The sequence below is a fragment of the Myotis yumanensis genome, unplaced genomic scaffold (assembly GCF_028538775.1).
Source record: "Myotis yumanensis isolate MYYU_CA2020_CCGP unplaced genomic scaffold, mMyoYum1.0.hap1 SCAF_2, whole genome shotgun sequence".
Taxonomy (NCBI): domain Eukaryota; kingdom Metazoa; phylum Chordata; class Mammalia; order Chiroptera; family Vespertilionidae; genus Myotis; species Myotis yumanensis.
In genome coordinates, this window is record NW_027223753.1 from 12,949,538 (window position 1) to 12,969,933 (window position 20,396).

The window sequence follows — 20,396 nt, forward strand, 5'->3', positions numbered from 1 at the left end:
AGCAGCGTCGGCATCTATGCCCACACCACTTCAGCCGGCAGTGATGGGGTGCACTGATGTCCCCCCAGAGCACCCCCCCTCGGGGTGACCTAACAGGGCCAGGAACAAGGCAGCGGGAGTCACATCCATGCTGACACATGGTATTGTCACCAGAGTGTTCACACGGCAACAAGTGCCACCCACAGTGACAGCCTCACCGGAGCAACAGATGCCCTGACACATGGAGGGCTGTGAGCCAAGTGGCCCAGAGGGTCACACAAAGTTACACTGACATACACCTGAAAGGGGGCAGGGGGCGGACGGAACGTCCCAAAGCTAGGCGCCCTGCACACACACACACACACACACACACACGCACTCACAGCCACTGTAACTCGGAGCCACGGTGCCACCGCTAGCGCTCGTTCCGTGGGCAGTGGCCGCGAGAGCCCAAGGCCCGACCCTCGGGCAGGGGGTGTGCCCTGTGCGCCGTGGCACGGTGTCAGTCCAGGAGCTGCTAACCACCCCTCCATGGCGGTGCCTCGCACACGCGCCCTGGCCGGGGCACAGCCTGCCGGCTCCACGGAAGTCGGGCTGACCCGGCGGCTCCGGCTGAGCCCCTCGGCCAGGCCACCTCGTCCCGATCCTCACCTGCCAGCCGGCCCCCGGGGGCAACGAGCCCCGCCGCGGACGGCTGGGGGGCGCCGGGGACCGCAGCTGTGCCATCCCGAGCCCGGCCCGACCTCAGCCCCCGCCCCGGTGGCGCTTCAGTTGGCCCAGCGGCTCCGGCTCGCGCGCGCCCCGGCCCGGGCCCCGCAGCGCCAAGCTCCGCGCTCCGGCTCCGGCTCCGGCTCCGGCTCCGGGCGGCGCGCTGCCTGCGCTGGGCTCGCCCGGCGGCCGGGCCGGAGGGGGCGGGGCGCCAGGTACGGGCGGCGCGGGGCAGGGGCGGGGCTGCGGAGATCCGGGGCGGGGACACAGAAACCCCGCCCCCGCCCGCCCCTCACCCGCCAGCGGCCAGACCCGCGGCCCCGGACACTGCGCCTGCGCGCACTTGCCGGAGTGTTTGAAGATTTCAGCGCACGGGGCCTCGGGCACCCCCAGGCTCTCCCCAGCGCGCCCCCACCCCGCCTTCTCTATCTTCCCAGACTTTGGGTACCCTGCCTCAGGGCCTCGGGGACGGGGTTCCCTGGGACCGGCTGTGAAGCCAGGCAGGAGTACCTACTGAATTGCGGGACCCTTGGCAAATCTCATTCTCTCCCCCACCACCCAGGAGATGCGGGTGTCATTCCCATTTTACAGAAAAGAAAACTGATTCTAAGAAGTGAAATACCATACTCAAGATCACAAAGCTAGCGCCTGGCTGGTGTGGCTCAGGAAGGAGGTCACAGTTTGATTCTGATCAGGGCACATGCCCGGGTTGCAGGCTCAATCCCCAATGTGGGGCATACAGGAGGCAGCTGATCAATGATTTTTTTTTCTCTCTCTCCCTCTCCCTTCCTCTCTGAAATAAATAAAATAAAATAAAATATCACACTGCTAGGAAAGGCAGAACTAGGAATCCAGGGAAAGGCCTGGAGTTGCTCTCCACTCCCTCCTCCTCTCCTCCTGTCCCCTAATGCCTGACAGTGGCTGGCCTGTTCTCTCCCTTCCCCAGGCCCCAGGCCATACCTGGCTCTAACTAACCCCACCTCTGTCCTAATTGCCCCTGACCCTGGAGGAGACAACCACAATGGGGGCAGGGGGCAAGGGGGGGGGGGGGGGGCGCTGCCAAGGCCCCACCATATGCAGCAGACTTCAGGACATACGGGTTCCATCTCTGGCCTTGCTACAACTTGCTGGGTGAACTTGAATGAGAACCTTCCATCTCTATAACCCTCAGTTTCCCCATCTATAAAATAAGCCTCTGCAGGCCCTTCCAGCTGACCCTGCATTGTGTCTGCCACTGGACATTGGGGGCAGGGCTGGGGCCTCAGCAACCCCTTCCCAGACAGATGCTGGGAAAGCAGCAATTCCTTCCTGAGCTGTGGCCATGTCAATACCAGCTGCTCTGGACCCTGCAGGGGCAGGGCTGCCCACCAGCTCAGTGCCCAACCTCTCCTCAGCCGGAAGGAGCTGCTGGCAGCTGCCACCACCCTCCATCTCCAGAACCACGGCCCCTGGAAGGAAGGCACTACGCCTTCCTTTCCCCCAGACCTGGCCCTGGGTCAGGTTGGAGCCCGGGGAGCCAGTGGGAACTCCAGAGATGTGTGTTCCAGACATGGTGTAGCTTTGTTTTTAATAATTAACAGCAGCAAATATTGATTTATGCAGGCACTTCCAGGCTGAGCGCTTCCGGGCACCCAGCAAAAAGCAACCAGAGAAACATCCATTCCCACACTGGGAGGAGGCAAGACCTGCTCGTATCACCGGAGATGCCTGTGTGCCAGGTGGAGTGGAGGGGGTGGGGGAAGGGTGCAGCAGCTGTATATGTGTGTGTGTGTGTGTGTGTGTGTGTGTGTGTGAGAGAGAGAGAGAGAGAGACTGGGACAGGGTGTGACTGTGTGTGCCTGGACATCCTGGGTATGTGCATTTGTACATATGTATCTGTACATGCTTGCATGTGTACATGTGCAAGTTTCAGCACATATTTGCAGACACATGATTGTGTCCACGTGCATACATGCAGGTAGGCTGTGTGCATATATCTGTGCAGATTTCGGAATCTCCAAGTGAAGAAACCCCTATAAGGGGGCAGGTAGGAAGGTCCTGGGTGTCTCAAGTGTGGCTTCTCAATGAAGTGAGTCCCTCCTGGGTGTTCTGTCCTACCCTGGGAACATAATGCTGGTAACAAACAGTTCAGCTTCCTGATTTCTACTTTCCAAAGTTACTTTCAGGGTTATCACTCAATTGCAAGCTGGCAAGGTGGGTAGAGAAGGAAGTGTCACTCTATCTACAGATAAGGAAACAGAGGCCCAGAGAGGGGCAGGGATTTGCCCACTGGCACGGGGAGACCTCCTGCCCCTCAAACTGGCTCCATCAACATTACAAATGTGTGCAGAGTTAGGGGTGCTGGGCGAGGGGGGTGGACACTGGGTCACCGGCCTGGTTCCCTCAGCTCCACTACTGGTTTGCTGGGGATCCAGACAAATCACTCAATCTCTCTGGACCCCGGTTTCCTCCTGTTGAAGGAAGATGACCTACAGACTGTGATCCACTTGATTCTGGGCTAGGGGTGGATTGTCAGGAGCCTCCCATCTGGGCTGTGTTGGCACAAACGGAGGTTTCTAGGCAGACTGGGTGGAGGCCAGGAAACCCAAGGGAGGCATCGCAGAACTTATCCAAGAAGGCCAGCCTCGGGCTGTCTGAGCGGGCAGGACTCGGGGGATGGGCTGTTCCAACCCTCATTTTCCTGATGGAAGACTGAGGCCCAGGAAGAGAAGGGATCGTCCAAGGGCACACAGCGTCAGTGAGAACACAGGCCTCCTCCAGATGCTCACTCACAAACCCAGCTGCCACCGGGTCACTCCCTTCTGCCGAGCCCCAGGATCCACATGGCCCGTCTTGAGCTGTTGCCCAAGCACAGAAAGTAGGACAGGGACCCCTGATACTGTCCAGAGGACCCCCACTTGGGACCCCCTTGGTGGTGGTGGTCCCCCCACAAGGACACCATTCCTTGGCCATCTGCTCTCCCAGCCCAGGAGAGGAACATGGCCCTTGTTCTGGGCCAGAGTGCTTGGAGAGGAGCTTGGAGATCCTGCCTCTGCTATTTCCTGGCTGTGTGACCTTGGGAAAACCACTTCACCTCTCTGAGCATCTGGATCCTCATCTGGATAATGCCTGCCACCCTAGATTAGTGAAAGGACCAAGAGGCATGATGCTTGTGGACATGCTTGAGAACTGCGAAGTGTACTGCAGTACAGGCTTATGATCCTTTGCATCAGAGAGGCCACAAGACCAGGCCCTCTGGTCAGATAGCCCTGACGCCATAACATCCTACCTGTGTGTCTTTGAATGAGTAACTTAACCTCTCTGAGCCTTGATTTTCTCATCTGCAAAACGGGACTAATAATAGAAGCTAGCACAATTTACAATTTACAATTTGAGGATGAAATGAAATACTGTATGTAGAGCATTAAGTACCCACGTGGCCCACAGTAAATCTCAAGCAATGCTAGCCTTTATTACTGATATTTGACACTCTGCAAAAGTTTAATTCTTTCTCTCTAATCTGGACTCTGGCTCCTTGAGGGCAGGGTCTGTGTCTGGTTGATTACTGGCCGCTTGGCACCCAGCACAAAGTCTGGCACGAATCAGGTACTGGGTGAACATTTGATTGTCATGATGACAACAATAGCCCCATTTATAGGGCTTTTACTCTGTTCCAGGGATTGCGTATGAAACGCTTTATTGGCACTTTTCCATTTAATCCTCACAACAGCCCTGTGAAGTGGGTACTGCCCTCATACCCAGTTTACAGATGAGGAAACTGATGGTGATGGTGATGATGAAGAAAATGAAGAATCGTTGTGCCCTAGACAGTGTTGCTGTTGGTTGGAGCATCAACCCATACACCAAAAAGTGGTGGGTTCCATTCCTGGTCAGGGCACATACCCAGGTTGTGGGTTCGATCCCCCATCGTGACGCATGCAGGATAGATGTTTCTCTCTCCCTTCCTCTCTCTAAAATCAATTTTTAAAAAAGAATTGTTGGGCCAGTTTATACCCAGCTGTTCTCCCCCACCCCCAGCTGTGCCAGACCCCCATTCAACCTCCTAGACTGTACCAAGCCCCCCCAGGGGTGAGGAGTGGTAGCCTGAACATTTTACCTCTGCCCAGTGCTCATTTTAGGCATCTCTCAGCCCTGGGGGCCTCCAGACCGGGGCAGTGGGGCGGGGGCACTCACCTTTGGGTAGAGCGAAGCAGCGTGTGGGGAGACTAAGTCCGCTCTCGGCAGGTCTAGTGCCTGAGGGAAGCGCTGGTTCTGCCCATCACTCCTCCTGGAAGAGAAAAGAAGTCTGAGGTCAGGGAGAGCCTCCAGTTGGGAGGTTTGTGAACTATGGGAGGAAGAGTCAGCCTCCGAGTTGGGGGACGTGAGGGGACACAGATTCCATGGAGGAGTGGGTCCTGGGCTGCCCCGGAGGAGGAAGAGGGAGCTTGCTGAGCACAGCTGCTAAACAGGCTCTCCTTCGCCGGATACCAGAGATGTGCACAGGGTCTCTCCCCAAATACTCCATTGGGCCTCCCTCACACATACTCCAGCCAAGAGGATGTCCACAGCCCATTCTGAAGATGGGTAGACTGAGGCAGTGAGGGTTGCTGTAGATGGCTGAGCCCAGACCTCTGGGTTGTTTTTTTTTTTATATATTTTATTGATTTTTTTTACAGAGAGGAAGGGAGAGGGATAGAGAGTTAGAAACATCGATGAGAGAGAAACATCGATCAGCTGCCTCCTGCACACTCCCCACTGGGGATGTGCCCGCAACCAAGGTACATGCCCTTGACCGGAATCGAACCCGGGACCCTTGAGTCCGCAGAGACCTCTGGTTTAAGCAGGATGCTCCAGCCTCTACGGACCCCTTCCTGAGCCTCAGGGAGACAACAGCCTTAGGACTGAGAGGCCACTGGGCTATTGTTATTGACAATAACATTCCCCGACTCTCATTGGGCCTACCGGGTGCCAGGCCTGTGCCAAGCCCCGCTCTCTGGCCCGAAGGCACAGACTGCTCACCACACTGGTATTCCCACTCGACAGACCAGGACCCAGAGGCATGTGGAGGTCACACAGCTGGTCAGCAGCAGAGCCAGCATCTGAGGCCTAACCGACGGCAAGCCCGAACTCTGTGCCCACACCACGCCCTTCCCCGAGGAAAGGAAACGGGTCTGGTGAGGGTGAAGTCAGCGCTGTCATCCTAGAAAGCCTGCTGAGGAGGCCGCCTCCAGGGCCAGTGCTTCCTGGGACCCAGGGAGCCCAGGGCTGGGGGAGCAGCCTGGCTTCCGCTGGCTGCCTAGGGCCACCCTGACGTGGCTGTATCCACACCCATCCACCAAGAGGATGTGTCATTCAGCCGCCAGGTGACCCTCAGCAGCGCACAGCTGCTTGAGTCAGGTGAAGCTGGGACCGCCACACCCCGAGAGGGGTGAGCCTGCAGGAACCTGGCCCAGGAAGAGACCCCGAGGGACTCTGGGCCCCCCTGCTGACTCCCCTCAGCACACCTAGTCTAGCAGGAGAAGCGGTCCAGAGGAACGGTATTTGACACTCTGCATAAATTTAATCCTTTCTCTCTAATCTGGACTCTGGCTCCCTGAGGGCAGGGTCTGTGTCTGGTTGATTACTGGCCGCTTGGCACCCAGCACAAAGTCTGGCACGAATCAGGTACTGGGTGAACACCTGATGGTCATGATAACAACAATAGCCCCATTTATAGGGCTTTTACTCTGTTCCAGGGATTGCGTATGAAACGCTTTATGGGCACTTTTCCATTTAATCCTCACAACAACCCTGTGAAGTGGGTACTGTCATCACCCAGTTTACAGATGAGGAAACTGATGGTGATGGTGATGGTGAAGAAAATGAAGAATCGTTGTGCCCTAGACAGTGTTGCTCAGTTGGTTGGAGCATCAACCCATACACCAAAAAGTGGTGGGTTCCATTCCTGGTCAGGGCACATACCCAGGTTGTGGGTTCAATCCCCCATCGGGGTGCGTGCTGCAGCCGCCTGTCCACCTCCTGGGGGTGCATCTTAAAAAAAAAAGGTCTTGACCCAGAAGGATGGATATGGTGACAGTGGCATTTCCAGCCTGTGGCACCAGTGTGGGGAGGTATTCCCAGGCACTCACCTGCTGTGTGACCCTAAGTACCACACTCCTCTCAGCCTCAGTTTCCAAAAAAAAATCATAGAGCCTGGGCAGCTACTATGCACTCAACAAATTCTTCGCCCTTCATTCACGGTAAACTCTGGCTCCCCGAGTTAGGATCTCATTAAGTATTTGCTGAGTCGTTGAATGGCTCAATGAGGGTTGGCAGTAGGGAGGTATTGAAGGTTTGTGGACAGGGAAACAGCCCAAACACAGGCTCCTATAGATTGCAAGACGTGCAGACATGGGGGGAGACTGGAGACGAGGGGCTAGAGCAGTGGTTCTCAACCTGTGGGTCGTGACCCCTTTGGGGATCGAACAATCCTTTCACAAGGGTCGCCTAAGACCATCGGAAAACACACATATAATTACATATTGTTTTTGTGATTAATCACTATGCTTTAATTATGTTCAATTTGTAACAATGAAAATTCATCCTGCATATCAGATATTTACATTACGATTCATAACAGTAGCAAAATTACAGTTATGAAGTAGCAACGAAAATAATTTTATGGTTGGAGGTCACCACAACATGAGGAACTGTATTAAAGGGTCGCGGCATTAGGAAGGTTGAGAACCACTGGGTTAGAGAGAGGCCTATAGAAATGGTCCAGGCAAGTCCCATTGTGGCTGCCATGGGAACTCTTTATTGAGACCTACTGTGTGCTGTAACTGTGTCAAGCACATTATACCCCCACTACAGTGCTACAAGATTGGCATTATTTATCCCCATTTTTACAGATGGGAGAAAATGAGGCTCAGAGAGGTGAAGCTACTTCCCCTAGCCAGTGGGTGACAGAGCCAGAATTTAAAGCTCATGCCCTTGACAGAGCAGGACCAGTGGGACAGAGAGGAGACGGTGTGCAGGGGCCAGTAAGTCCTGGGTTGAAGCCCGGGTGAGGCTGGCCCCCTTGGTGCTGGGACCACCATCTTGACGTGGCCCTGGCTGCTGAGTGGAGGTTGTTGCCCATGATGGAGCTACTCGGGTAGTGTCCTCCTGTCTGTCCCCCGCCGTGCCACTGTAGGTCAGCCTGGCAGCAGCTCCCTAACATGGTCCCCTTCCAGAACGCTCTCGGCTTCAGTCTCCCCATGCCTGGATGCCCATCTCAGTCAGGACTGTTCATGTGGGCACAGGACTAGGGAACTCTCCAAAGACCAGGGGGTTCTGGCTTCCATCCAGGGCAGCCTCGAGGCCCTTGGCTATCCAGGTCTTGGCTGGCCAGAGTCCTGCTCCTCACAAGCAATGCCCAGCCCTCCCCCACCTCCCCCCCCTCCCCCTCCCCCAGGTAATTCCACCTAAAAGGTCATGCTTAGGTCCTAAAGGGCAGGGGAGGGAAAGGAATCCAGGATGAGGACAGCAGGAAGTCGGAGGCCCTGGGCCCTGCCTATCCCCACCAGCCCAGCTGAGGGCTAGAAGGGCAATAAGAACAAAAGCCATAGCTGCCCTGTGCCTTGCATGACCTTATTCAACCCTCAGAGCTTCCCCAGGAGACAGGCACTCAGAAACGGGCCTCCTGTTGGGGTCCAGCCCCAGCAGGTCCAGGGGTCCCCAAAGGTGTGGACGGAGTCGGCGAAGAAGGAATGACACGGAGACAGCCTTCAGTTGATCAGCATAGCAAGGTTCTCCCTCCAGGATCTCCAGCCAAGTTCTGGTCAGGATCTCCAGCGAAGTTCTTGTCAGGATCTTTAGCCATGTTCTCTCGCTAGGTTCTCCAGGCAGGTTCGGTCGCCAGGTTTCTAGTCAGGTTCTCTTGCCATGTTCTATCCAGGTTCTGTAGCCAGGATCTATCCAGGATCTTTTGCCATGTTCTCTCGCTAGGTTCTGTCTCTAGGTTCTGTCTAGGATCTCCAGCCAAGTCCTGTCTCTAGGTTCTGTATAGGATCTCCAGCCAAGCCCTGTCTCTAGGTTCTGTCTCTAGGTTCTTCAGCCAGGTTCTCTCGCTAGGTTCTGTCTCTAGGTTCTTCTTCTGTCTCTAGGTTCTGTATAGGATCTCCAGCCAAGTCCTGTCTCTAGGTTCTGTGTTCTGTTGCCTTGTTACATCTGTATTTATACCAGTTGATTTTAATCCTATCAATTTCTATTCCAAAGGTTAGGGTGTTTCTTATCTCCATTCCAGGGAGTAAAGATTATGTAGCTTAAGTGTGATTGTTTGTAGTTAAAGTGATTAACTACCCGCCTGGCACTTAGTTAAGGGGTTTTATCCCCTCCCTAACTTCAGGGAAAAATCCCTACCTGGGGAAACAACCTCTCTCAGAGAGGTGACCTTGGTTAAAACACATAGCACCAAGAAGGGGAGCAAACATATTAAGAACAGTATGCCATATACACCAGGTCCCTTGAAACATATGCTGTGCAGATGTGTCTTCTCTGCAGCGACTGTGTCAAGCAGCAAGGATGGACCGGCTCCTGGCAAATTCCCCCTTTTTTATTTTTTAAATGATAGCGCATGTAAATCAGCGGCCACCTCTCGGATTGGGTTGTTTAAGACTCAGAAGAAGACTGGCAAGCAATGATAGCGAGCATAGCAATAAACATAGTGGATGGAGTGCACACAGAGCCTTGTTCCTGTAGAAGGTTGCTGGCCTCTTTAGTCAAGGGATTTCAGCTGTCCTCAAGTTGGTGGTTTGGTTGTCCTTGTTGATCTGGCTAGCGGGCAGCATCATTGGCTATGGGCTTCCCAAAGCGTCAGCGAGTTGAAGGGCTGCATCAAAGGGTCCATCAGGGCCATGCTTGATTGGTGTTGGTGTCCAGGGAGGAGTCAGATGTGCCCTCTGGGTTCGGACGATATGGATGATACCGGGGAGGAGGAGGATGAGGAGGAGATGGAGGGTGGTGTGACATAAGGTCGGATTAGACAGTCTGGAATCCACACAGGTGAGTCTGCATCCTGTGGAAATATACAAGCATCTCCTCTCCCCCAGGTTAAAAGTACATCAGGTCCCTTCCAGGCTCCTGTAAGTAAGTCTTTCCATTTGACGAAATAAGTGAGTTTCTGCTAAATGAAAGTTTCTTTTGCTGATTTGCTCAGAGTCCTTGGACTTGGCTGAGAGAGTAGCTTCCACTTCTTGCTTTTCTACCATCTGTTGGGCCTCAGTTGTTAACTTCTTCGGCTGACCCTATGTTGGCACCTCAGTCCCTTGCATAGCCTTCCTTTTCTTCTTTTTTCCGCTTTTCTGTCATCGGGGCAACTCTAAGTCTTTGGAACGATGAGACAAGGAGCTTCTCTGGGTCCATTGTGGTGACGCACGTAATGCATTTACTCAATCCAAGGCAGGCATTAAAAAGAAAAACCCCAAATGCTCTCTTGTATCCATTTTAAGAGTAGGATTGGCGCTTTCCGCTATTACCTGAGTCCTGATCTATCACCCCAGGGAGAGCTTTCCAATCCTGCACTTTTCTGGGGTGGAAAGGCTGCAGTGGGGTTAAGGATAAGGCTCTTTGGGCCCACCTTCTCCCATGCCTCTACATTTACGTTTCCGGAACCTTTCCTTCCTCAGAAAAGCATGGACATACTTCTTGTATAAAACATTCCGTCTGACTGGGAGTAACCTTAACTCCTCTGCTAATAAGCATATGTGTTAAAAGATCAATACAGAGTCTTCTTTCTTGGACTCAGTATGGCACATCTTCTCAATCTAAGTTCTGTACTATCCACCTTCTTACCCTACTTATCCTCTATAGGGGGGTCTGTAGCACCCTGGTGGAGTCCTATCCATCCCGAGTATGGGGGTTCTCAATGGGGGGGCTTACCTAGAGGAATCCTGTTCCAGGGGTTCCCAAAGGTGTGGACGGAGTCAGCAAAGACTATCCACCCTCTTTCTACAGTGGAGTCCTATCCGTCCCGAGTGCAGGGGGGCTTACCTAGGGGTCCCTGTTCGGGCGCCAGATGCTGGGGTCCAACCCCAGCGGGTCCAGGGGTCCCCAAAGGTGTGGACGGAGCCGGCGAAGAATGAATGACACAGAGGCAGCATTCAGTTGATCAGCAGCCTAGCCAGGAGCTCTAGCCAGGATCTCCAGCCAAGCTCTGTCCAGGATCTCCAGCTAAGTTCTATTGCCAGGTTCTCTTGCTAGGTTCTGTCTATAGGTTCTGTGTAGGATCTCCAGCCAAGTCCTGTCTCTAGGTTCTGTCTTCTGTTGTCTTGTTATATCTGTATTTATACCAGTTGATTTTAATCCTGTCAATTTCTATTGCAAAAGTTAGGGCGTTTCTTATCTCCATTACAGGGAGTAAAGATTATGTAGATTAAGGGTGATTGTTTGTAGTTAAAGTGATTAACTACCCGCCTGGCATTTAGTTAAGAGGTTATATTTCCTCCCTAACTTCAGGGAAAATCCCTACCTGGGGAAACAACCTTTCTCAGAGAGGTGACCTTGGTTAAAACACATAGTGCTAAGGGGAGCAAACATATTAAGAACAGTATGCTATATACACCAGGTCCCTTGAAACATATGCTGTGCAGATGTTTCTTTCCTGCAGCGACTGTGTCAAGCAGCAAGGATGGACCGGCTCCCGGCAGCCTCCCTCACACATACTCCAGCCAAGAGAATGTCCACAGCCCATTCTGAATATGGGGAGACTGAAGCAGTGAGGGTTGCTATAGATGGCTGAGCCCAGACCAGTGAGGGTTGCTGTAGATGGCTTTACACCTGAGGAAACGGAGGCTGGTAAAGGGGATGCTGACTTGCCCAAGGTCACACTGTCCCTGAGGCAGAGCAGGCATTTGAACCAGATTTGTCAGTGCAGAGCCCAAGACTTGAACTTCACCGAACGGGAGGCCGGCCCTGTGGGCCCAGCACGGCACCTGGAGAGGCAATAATCATCAATAATCATCGTAGCAACAGCAACAGCAGCCAATGCTGCTTCCCCTGTATTAACTCATCTAATCCTCACCATTCAGAGGCGGGCGCTAAGACACGGAGAGGTTAAGCCATTTGTCCAAGGTCGCGCTGTTGGTAGATGTGAGTGGAATACGGAGGATTTGGACCCCTGACCATCAGGTCTAGGTACTGTGCCCTAACGCTACACTATGCTGTCTCTTAGCAAATAGCAATCTCTCGATACTTTTGAAGGAATGAATAAACTTAGCCTCTCGCCTCCCTCCCCACCCCTCTAGCCTCCTCTGATGCCTCCTCCTCCTCTCAGCCTTCCTACCTCTCATCTTCTCTTCCCCACCTTTCTGGCCCATCCCTCCCTCCCCTCTGCCTCTGGCCTTTGCAGACCTCCCCCAATTTGGTCCATTTCCTCCCTCCTCATGCACTAGAACCTCTCTCTCTCTTATCCCCGCCTTGACTCCTTCTGGTCTCCACCATTCCATTCACAGAAGGTCCCCAGGCCTCTGCCCCTCCCCGCTTCTCTGACAACCTTCTTGACGCGCTGGCTTGGCCCAGCTTAAAATGCTTTGCATTCCTCCTGCACATGTAGCATCTGGAAGGTGCCTGGAGCATGCCTTCCCTGCCACGGCCATAGGCGTGTATCTGCACAGCACTCTAGTTGACACGGGCGTGTCTCATTTGATCACCACAGCAGCTTTGTGAGGTTGGATTATTATCAACCTTTTTCCAAATAAGAAAACTGAGGTTCAGGGAGGCTCAGTGACAAGCCCCGGGCCGTACCAAGGAAAGGGCAGTACCAAGGTCTGACTCCAGCCCAGGGTTCTTTTACTACACACATCACAGCTGCTCTCAGCCCAGGCCTCAGTTCTGCTGCCCAGCGTGGCCCCCAGCGGCCTCCCATCGCAGGTCCTGGCCCTGCAGCCACCGCCAGGCATCTTCCCTAGGCCCAGCAGGAATCCTGCCCTGTTTGGCCTGGACACCTGCCTTACAGGTACAGGACACCTGGACACAGACAAGGTGGTAGCCAGAGAGGAGGTGACTTGCTCAAGGTCACAGAGAAAGCTTGGAGCCGACCTGGAGTTTGGGGCAGGCACATTCCTGGGTCACCTTCAGGCCCCGCAGACACATGGCCACCAGCCAGCTGGCCCCAGCTCCCTTCCCTCCTGGAGCACCCCTCTCTCCCAGGGAAAGAGTGCAGCAGAGGTGTGGGGGGAGGGGACCAGCTCCTGAGTGGGATGGGCCAGGCCGGAAGCCGCTGCTGACAGCTCCAGGGTTTCTTGGCAACTGTCACTGCACCTCCTCCCCCTCCCTTATCTCCACATCAAGGTAACAATAATAATCTCACCGTTGTGAGTACAGCTCTTTGTACTTTTCAAAAGCCCTCTTTATCTGCTCACCCCTGGGAGACTCACCGGAACTGGATCCGGAGATACGGCCGTCGCTAGAATCCCCAATTCCCAGAAGGTAAACTGAGGCTTGGAGAGGTTAAGACACCACTTCGAGGCCACCCAGCAAGGTGGGGGCAGATTGGGGACTAGAACCCAGGCCTTCCATCAGTCCAGGGCTTCACATGCCACACTGGGGTGGGGGGCATCCCACACTCCGCAAAACACAGGTCAGACCCAGGCGTGGTGGGGGAGAGATGGGAGACCGAGGACAGGTGACCAGAGGCCTCCCTGGGTTGCTTCCCACCTGCTGACCAGCTGGACAGTTGGTGGGAAGGTCCTGTCTTTTCCTCTCACCTGCAAAATGAGAGATGAGGTGCCCACCCATAGGTTGCTGTGAGCCATGGAGGAGAGTGGGAGTGTGTGCTATTATTATTATTATGAGCCACTCTCCTGGAGAACCTCCCCTCCCCCCCGCCGCCTCAGGGCACCAGAGCGGGGACTGGACTATCCTGGGGGTAGGACTTGGCCCTTTGCCCACCCACAATTCGCTGCTCTGGATGGAGGGCCCCGGTGGGTCTGGCCGCTGCTGACTCTCCCAGCCTCATCTCCACACACACGGGCCCTTTCTGTCCCGCCCTAGTCGCCTCGCTCTAGCCTGGCTGGCTGGGCTGCAGGCAGTTTTTACCAAGGCACGTGTTTCGCACTGCGGGCCCTGCACCGGCTGTTCCCTCACCGAGGCTTCCTTTCCTGCCTGGTGACCTATTCGTGCTTGAAAATTCAACTTAAACAGGTGAAACTGGTGGCCAGAGCAGGTGACATAGGACCCCTAAGGCAGGAAGCCTGTGATGGGGAGCAGGGGAGCCGGGCAGGTGCTGGACAGCACACAGGCATGCTGGGGAACCGAACTTGGGTGGCCGGGGGCTCAGCCAGCCAGTGAGCGTAGGGATGAGAAGGATGTGGGGGGATTCGCCCAGGACAGGGGCCTGAGGGGCCCAGCCCAGCCCAGGGCTTGTCAGTAGAGGTCCATGAGACCAGCTGGTTCTATGGTGATTCACGTAGGGGGAGGGGCAGAGACCTCCAAGTGAGAAGAGGGTGCAGAGGGCTACTCCTGTGGACCCTGAGTGAAGCCCCTTTGGATGGGGCCTGGGAGCTCCCTGTCTCCCAGTCATGGTATCAGGTCTGAGAGAACTCTAATCTCCTGAAACCAGAGACCAGACACTGCCCTGGAACTGCCCCTTGCCCAGGGGCCACAGAGGCCCATTGTCTCCAGAGCTTAACCATCTGGCACTGCCCCCCTGCTTGCCCCCAGCCCTGCCAAGGTGCCAGGGAAGGTGGCCAGGGGCAGCCTGGTGAGTCAATTTTTGAAGTTAGGCCAGAGAGCCTGATCCCGGGGCCCACGGGGAGCGGTTGTGGGTGGGCCACAGGCATGGCTGTCCCTGACTCTCTTTTTCCAGGCACCTTTGACCTCTGCCAGGACTGAAGGGGGAGCTTGGGGGCGGGGGGAGCCAAGAACTTGATATCATGTAATCCTTACAACAACAACCCTGACTGAGGGCGCTGCTCTCTTCACCCTGCTTCAGAGATAGGAGGTGGAGGCTCAGGGAGGTTGCAAGATGGGCCCACAGTCACACAGCCATTGAGGGGTACAGCTGGCAGGGTCCCCCGGGGGTGGAGGAGAGGGCCTCAGGCTCCAGGCTGGGCGGAGGGGTGAGCTGGAAGGTGGCACGTGGGGCCCCCACCCTCACCCCGAGCTGGCTGTGTGCCGAGACACCCGGATCCCGGAGCTGGGCCAGGCAGCAGCCTCCTGAGCAAACAACAGGTTGGCAGCCCTGAGAGGAGGTCATGGGACCGGCCCCCACCCGGGGACACAGCACCTGGGGACCAGGCCTCCCATCCACCTGTTCCCTGCCCAGGTGGCCTGAGCCCTGCTGTGGCACAAGCCTCACCCTCCCCAGGGATGGACTCCTCCCTGCACAGGGGCCAGGGGGAGGAGTGACACTGAGATGACCTAGCCGTGGGGCCTCTGCTCAGGTAATAACATGTTTGTCCAGCCTGGCACTTCACAGTTTACAAACTGCCTTCACTCTAGACCCTGTCAACAGCCTCACAAGGAACCTAAGTCAGGTAACGTTATCTCCATTCCACACGGAAGAAAACTGAAGCCGGGAGACTTGCCCAAGGTACCACGCCCGAAGCTCAAACCCAGCGGCTCTACCCCTTGCCCCATCAACGCAGGACAACCCCCAGTGATGGACCTGGAACATGCTGCCCACCCTTAGCGCCCAGGCAAAAGGACCATCCCAGCACTCATTGGCCGGGGCCTGATGCTATGCCCCACCTCCCTCACTAACCTATTGTCCTTCCCCCGCGGGCCTCACAGCCTCCAGCCTCGCAGCCAGCGGTCTCCCTCCTCTGAACTCCATGCATTCCTTCACTTGCTCGCTCCATCATCCACCCACTCCCCCATTTGCCCTTCATTCCTACGCTCGGTCACGCATTTAGGACACATGTCCTGCTGCCTGCTCTCGGCTGGACAACGGGGCTGGGTGTTGGCACCCAAGCTGGGTGAGCCAGGCCTCCCCCACCTCAAAGCAAAGCCCCAGTGGCACGGGCCCAGACTGTTCTCTCACTGTTCCTGGCACTGCTTGGGCCTCCCTGCTCAGACACTGAACCCTCCTATGCTGAGGCCTTGTTTAATCCATCCGTCTCCCTCCCTGGCCAGTGGGATTGCCTCCCGGGCCCCAGGCCAGGCTGGTGACAGAAGTTCCTGCAGGGCCAAGGTGAAACTCCCTTGGAGAGGGACAAGGTCACCATTTCCTAACCCAAGGCGGCGGGAAAAGCCCCGGCTCTGTCTCTAAATCGCGTGTGTTCCGGATGAAGTCACCATAACCTCTTCAAACAGTTTCCACTGGTAACTGGGACTTAAACTAGATGACGCTGAGATCTGGCTCAAACATTCTGCAGGAGGGTGAGAAACTGGGAGCGGAGTCTGCCAAAGACTGGCTGACGCTGGAGGCCTGGAGGGCTGTGGAGAGTGCCTCAGACCCCTTTCCAAGCTGCTTCTCTTCTCTGAGCCTCAGCTTCCTCATCTGCAAAATGGGATAGTAACACCCACTTTGCAGGGTTGTTGTGTAGAGTAAATTAGATATTATTCTTGCAGTCTGGCTAGCCTAGGGCTGAGTACAGACGTGCCACCTAATGATGTTTCGGTCAATGATGGACTGCAAGATGGAGGCCCTGTAATATTATAATGGAGCTGAAAAATTCCTATGACCTAGTGACGCTGTAGCCATCTTAATGTTGCTGTACAACACATTACTCACATATTTGTGGTGCTGCTGGTGTAAACAAGCCTGCTGCCCTGCCAGTCATATAAAAGCACAGCACATGCAATTATGCACAGTCCACAGCACCTGATAACAATGCTAAACAACTGTGTACTGACTGTACTCTGCTTTTTATCATCATTTTAGAGTGCACTCTTTCTACTTACATAAAGGGAAGCTTGCTGTAAAACAGTATGCTGTGTTATGCCAGCAACAGCCGCACACACCTCATGTGTACCAAGTCTCCTGATTGCATCATTTTCTCCTGAGCTTGATTTAATCTCGTGTTGTTTTGAAGATTTAGTGCAGCCGAAATGTACAGTGTTTATAAAGTCTGCAGTAGTGTCCAGGAATGCCCTAGGTCTCACACTCACCCACTCACTCACTGGCTCACCCAGAGCAACTCCCAGTCCTGCAAGCTCCAATCGTGGTGAGTGCCCTACACTGGTGTCATTGTTTGTCTTTACTAGTGGCCTGGTGCATGAAATTCATGCACAGGGGTGGGGGTGGGGGCGGGGGGAGGTTGTCCCTCAGCCCGGCCTGCACCCTCTCCAATCTGGGACCCCTCGGCCCAGCCTGCACCCTCTCCAATCTGGGACCCCTGTGGGATCAGGAATAAACTGGCAGTCGGACATCCCTCTCGCAACCTGGGACCGCTGGTTCCTAACCACTCACCTGCCTGCCTGCCTGCCTGATCACCCCTAACCACTCTGCCTGCTGGCCTGCTTGCCCCCAACTGCCCCCCCCCCGCCAGCCTTCTCACCCCAACTGCCCCCCAACCAGCCTGATCACCCCCAACTGCCCTCTCCTCCTGGCCTGATCGCCCCTAACCGCCTCTGCCTCAGCCCCGCCACCATTGCTTTGTCTGGAAAGACGTCCAGAAGGTCTCCTGGAAGGTCTCCCGGTCTAATTAGCATATTACCCTTTTATTAGTATAGATACTGTATTCTTCCTGTACTTTTTCTATGTTTATAGATATATTTAGATACACAAATACTTACCATTGTGTTACCGTTGCCTACAGTATTCTGTACAGTAACATGCTGTTCAGGTTTGTAGCCTTGGAGCAACAGGCTGTACCCTGTAGCCTAGGCGTGCAGTAGACTATCCCACTGAGGTTTGTGAATGTGCACTCTATGATGTTTGCATAACGATGAAATCCCCTTAACGATGCATTTCTCAGAATGTATCTCTGTTGTTAAGTGGCACATAACTGTATACATTAGGTGTTCAATAAACTATAGGCTCCTGCCTGGAGAGGTATAACATCAGAGGTGTGGGCTCTGGAGCCAGACAGCCTAAGCTTGTATCCTAGCTCGGCCACCTGACAGCTGTGTAACCTTGGGCAAGTTACTTAACCTCTCTGAGTCTCAGTTTCCTCATCTATAAAATGGGATAGCAGTGCCTGCCTCCAAGGGTTGCCATGAGGACTAAATTACTACATGTAAAGTATGAGCATTTCCTGGCCTTCCCTTCTCTCTTCCCTTCTTTCTTCTTTCCTTCTCTGCATGTTGCTAAGAAGCAAGGCAGGATTCCAGGAGAGAGTGGTGAGAAGGCAGACTAGAGTTCAACACAAGAACCAATGTGATAGAGCTGCTCAAGAGTAAAACCACCAGCCGTGTAAGATACTGAGCTCCCTGTCGTGCAAAGGCAGGCAGAGCCTCTCAGGGGTGTAGTGGGTGAGAGATGGACGTGTAGGAACAGGAGGAGTAAATGAAGCCTGGGTGTGGCTAGGTGACTTCCCGGGAGCCTCCCACGTGGTTTCTATGCCTCTCAGTGACTCTAGGATCCCTGTGATTGAGGTCCGAGGCAGTGGGTAATTCCCATTATTTTGAGGACATGGACTTTTCCGGTTGCCTGGGGCACACAGATTGCTACTACTTCTCTGCAGGGCTGTTTGGCCAGCCCTGTCAAAGATAAAATCATGCACTGGCCCAGGAACTCCACTCCTAGACATTTATCCTCCAGAAAGATTTACACAAATGCACAAAAATGTATGAACGAAGAACACTCATTGCAGCAGGGTACGCAACAGTTAAAATCTGGAAGCCACCCCCAACGTTCATTCAAAAAAGGTTGGTTAAATAAACATATCAAGGTGCATGCAAACCATGAAATACCATGAGACTCAGTGATGACAAAGAAGGTCTCTAGTCCTGGCAGAAAAAGGTATAATGGTTAAGTGAAAAAAGCAAGTTGCACAGCAAGCATCTTACTTGTAAAAACTTAAAATTACATGCAAAAGTTCACATGGCTTATGCCTGGGAAGCAGGACCACAAAGAACTTCTGCTTTCTACAGAATCTATTTGTCTGCATTGTTTGAATTTTTACAATGAGCAGTTATTATTTTTCTGACCAGAAAAAAAATATTTCTTAAAAGTGAACATTTACTATGAGTTAGCTCTCTGAGTACCGGACTCCTTTATCTTTCTCAATCATCTTGAGGAGATATTCTTCACTCTATTCCAAGGAGGAGACTCTGACATGCGGGACCACATGGCCCAGGTCCCCCAGCCAGGAGCAACAGAGCTGGGCTGTAACCCCAGTCTGGCCGACTCCAAAGCTCACACTCTTCCTCTACATTAGGCATTAGGCAACCTGCTCTGGGGGTCAGAGAAGAGAGAAGGCAGGAGAGAAGCAGCCTGGGGACTGGGCACAGGGCTGTGCCCTGGGACCTCAGCTGTCACATCCTGGCAGCCGGGCCAGCTGAGGCTAGCACGTGCAGGGCCAGGGTTGTCTGTCTCATTTGCAAATGCAAATGCAGGCCCCATTCCAGGCTTCAACCCCATGCCCTGAGCTGCCCCAGGGCTGGCAGGCTGGCAGGTACCCAGCCCCACCCCGGCACTCCCCCCAAGGCCACAGGGTCACTAGGCAGGTGGGCATGAGCTGGGACTCTAAATAACTTTGCATGTTGATCAGCCTGTTTCTGGAACAATCTGGCACCGAAGGTCACTTGCCACCTTCTCAGCAAGAGCCTGGAAAGAGGACGACCATGGCTGGATGGGCCAGGGAACACACTGAGAAGTCAGATGGACTGAGTTCAAATCCCGGCTCCAGCTGAGGAGTGAGGCAAGTCACTTCACCTCTCTGAGCCTCCGCAACTCCATTCCCCCAGCTGTGAAATGGGGTTGATCACTGCCTCTGCAGGGCTGCTGGGAGAATTCCGTGAGATTCCCTGAGCTAGGAGCCACCTGCCATGTGCAGGGGAGTGTTACGACCCTGCACACGTGCGCCTGGGGCACGTGCACGCCGGTGCAAACGTGGAGTGAACACAGGTCGCTCCTGGAGGGAGCGGAGGACCCTGCCCCACAGAACCAGCAGGCAGGTGGGATAACTGTCTGACACTTTTGCTGGCAGCCAGCACCAGGTTTCCCACAGCCCTGCCTGGTGGAGAGAGAGGGCGCGTGACTCTGTGGGTGAGGATGTGCATGGAAGGCCTGGCAGCAACGTAACGTGTGGGCGGGAGAGACAGTGCTCTGTCTGGGGCATGCGTGGGTTTGTACGAGCACGTGTTACCTATCGCGTCACCTACCTGCCTAAAAGCCCCCAGTGGCTTCCCACTGCACGCAGGATGGAGACTCGGCTGCCTCACGTGGCCCACTCGGCCCCGCGTGTCTGCCCCACCTCCAGGCTTCTGCACACACTGTACTCCCTGCCTGTTACACTCGGCCCTGGGCTCCCCACCACACAGCTGTGCTAGGCCAGTCCTTTCGAATCCCTCCTCACTCCTCTCACCCACCCTGAGGCGGGGACTACTAATGCCCCCACTGCTCAAAGAAAGAAACCACTACCACCACTCAGCCAGGTGCTGCCCAAGGTCACCCGGCAAGGACGCAGCACCAGCCTGTCTGGCTGCAGGGCCGGTTCTCCAGGCCAGTGTCAAGGTCAGTGCCCAAGGACGGAAAGCATGCTCACAGGTAAGCAGGTCTCACCTCCAGCAGGTGGTGAGCTTCCAGAGGGCAGAGTCCACACACGGAGTAGTTCCCTCCCCTTTACAGGGCCCAGCACATAGACGACACGCAATGACTGCGT

At 54.6% G+C, this 20,396-nt stretch overlaps 1 protein-coding gene across 1 annotated transcript in view; it reads right to left on the bottom strand.

Moving 5' to 3' along the window:
- RAP1GAP (RAP1 GTPase activating protein) overlaps positions 1-20,396 on the bottom strand; it is a 48,235-nt gene that overhangs the window by 19,476 nt on the left and 8,363 nt on the right. The window contains exon 3 of the mRNA XM_070404292.1: positions 4,861-4,954. Coding sequence (XP_070260393.1) covers positions 4,861-4,954 — 94 coding nt within the window. The remainder of the gene's footprint in view (positions 1-4,860; positions 4,955-20,396) is intronic.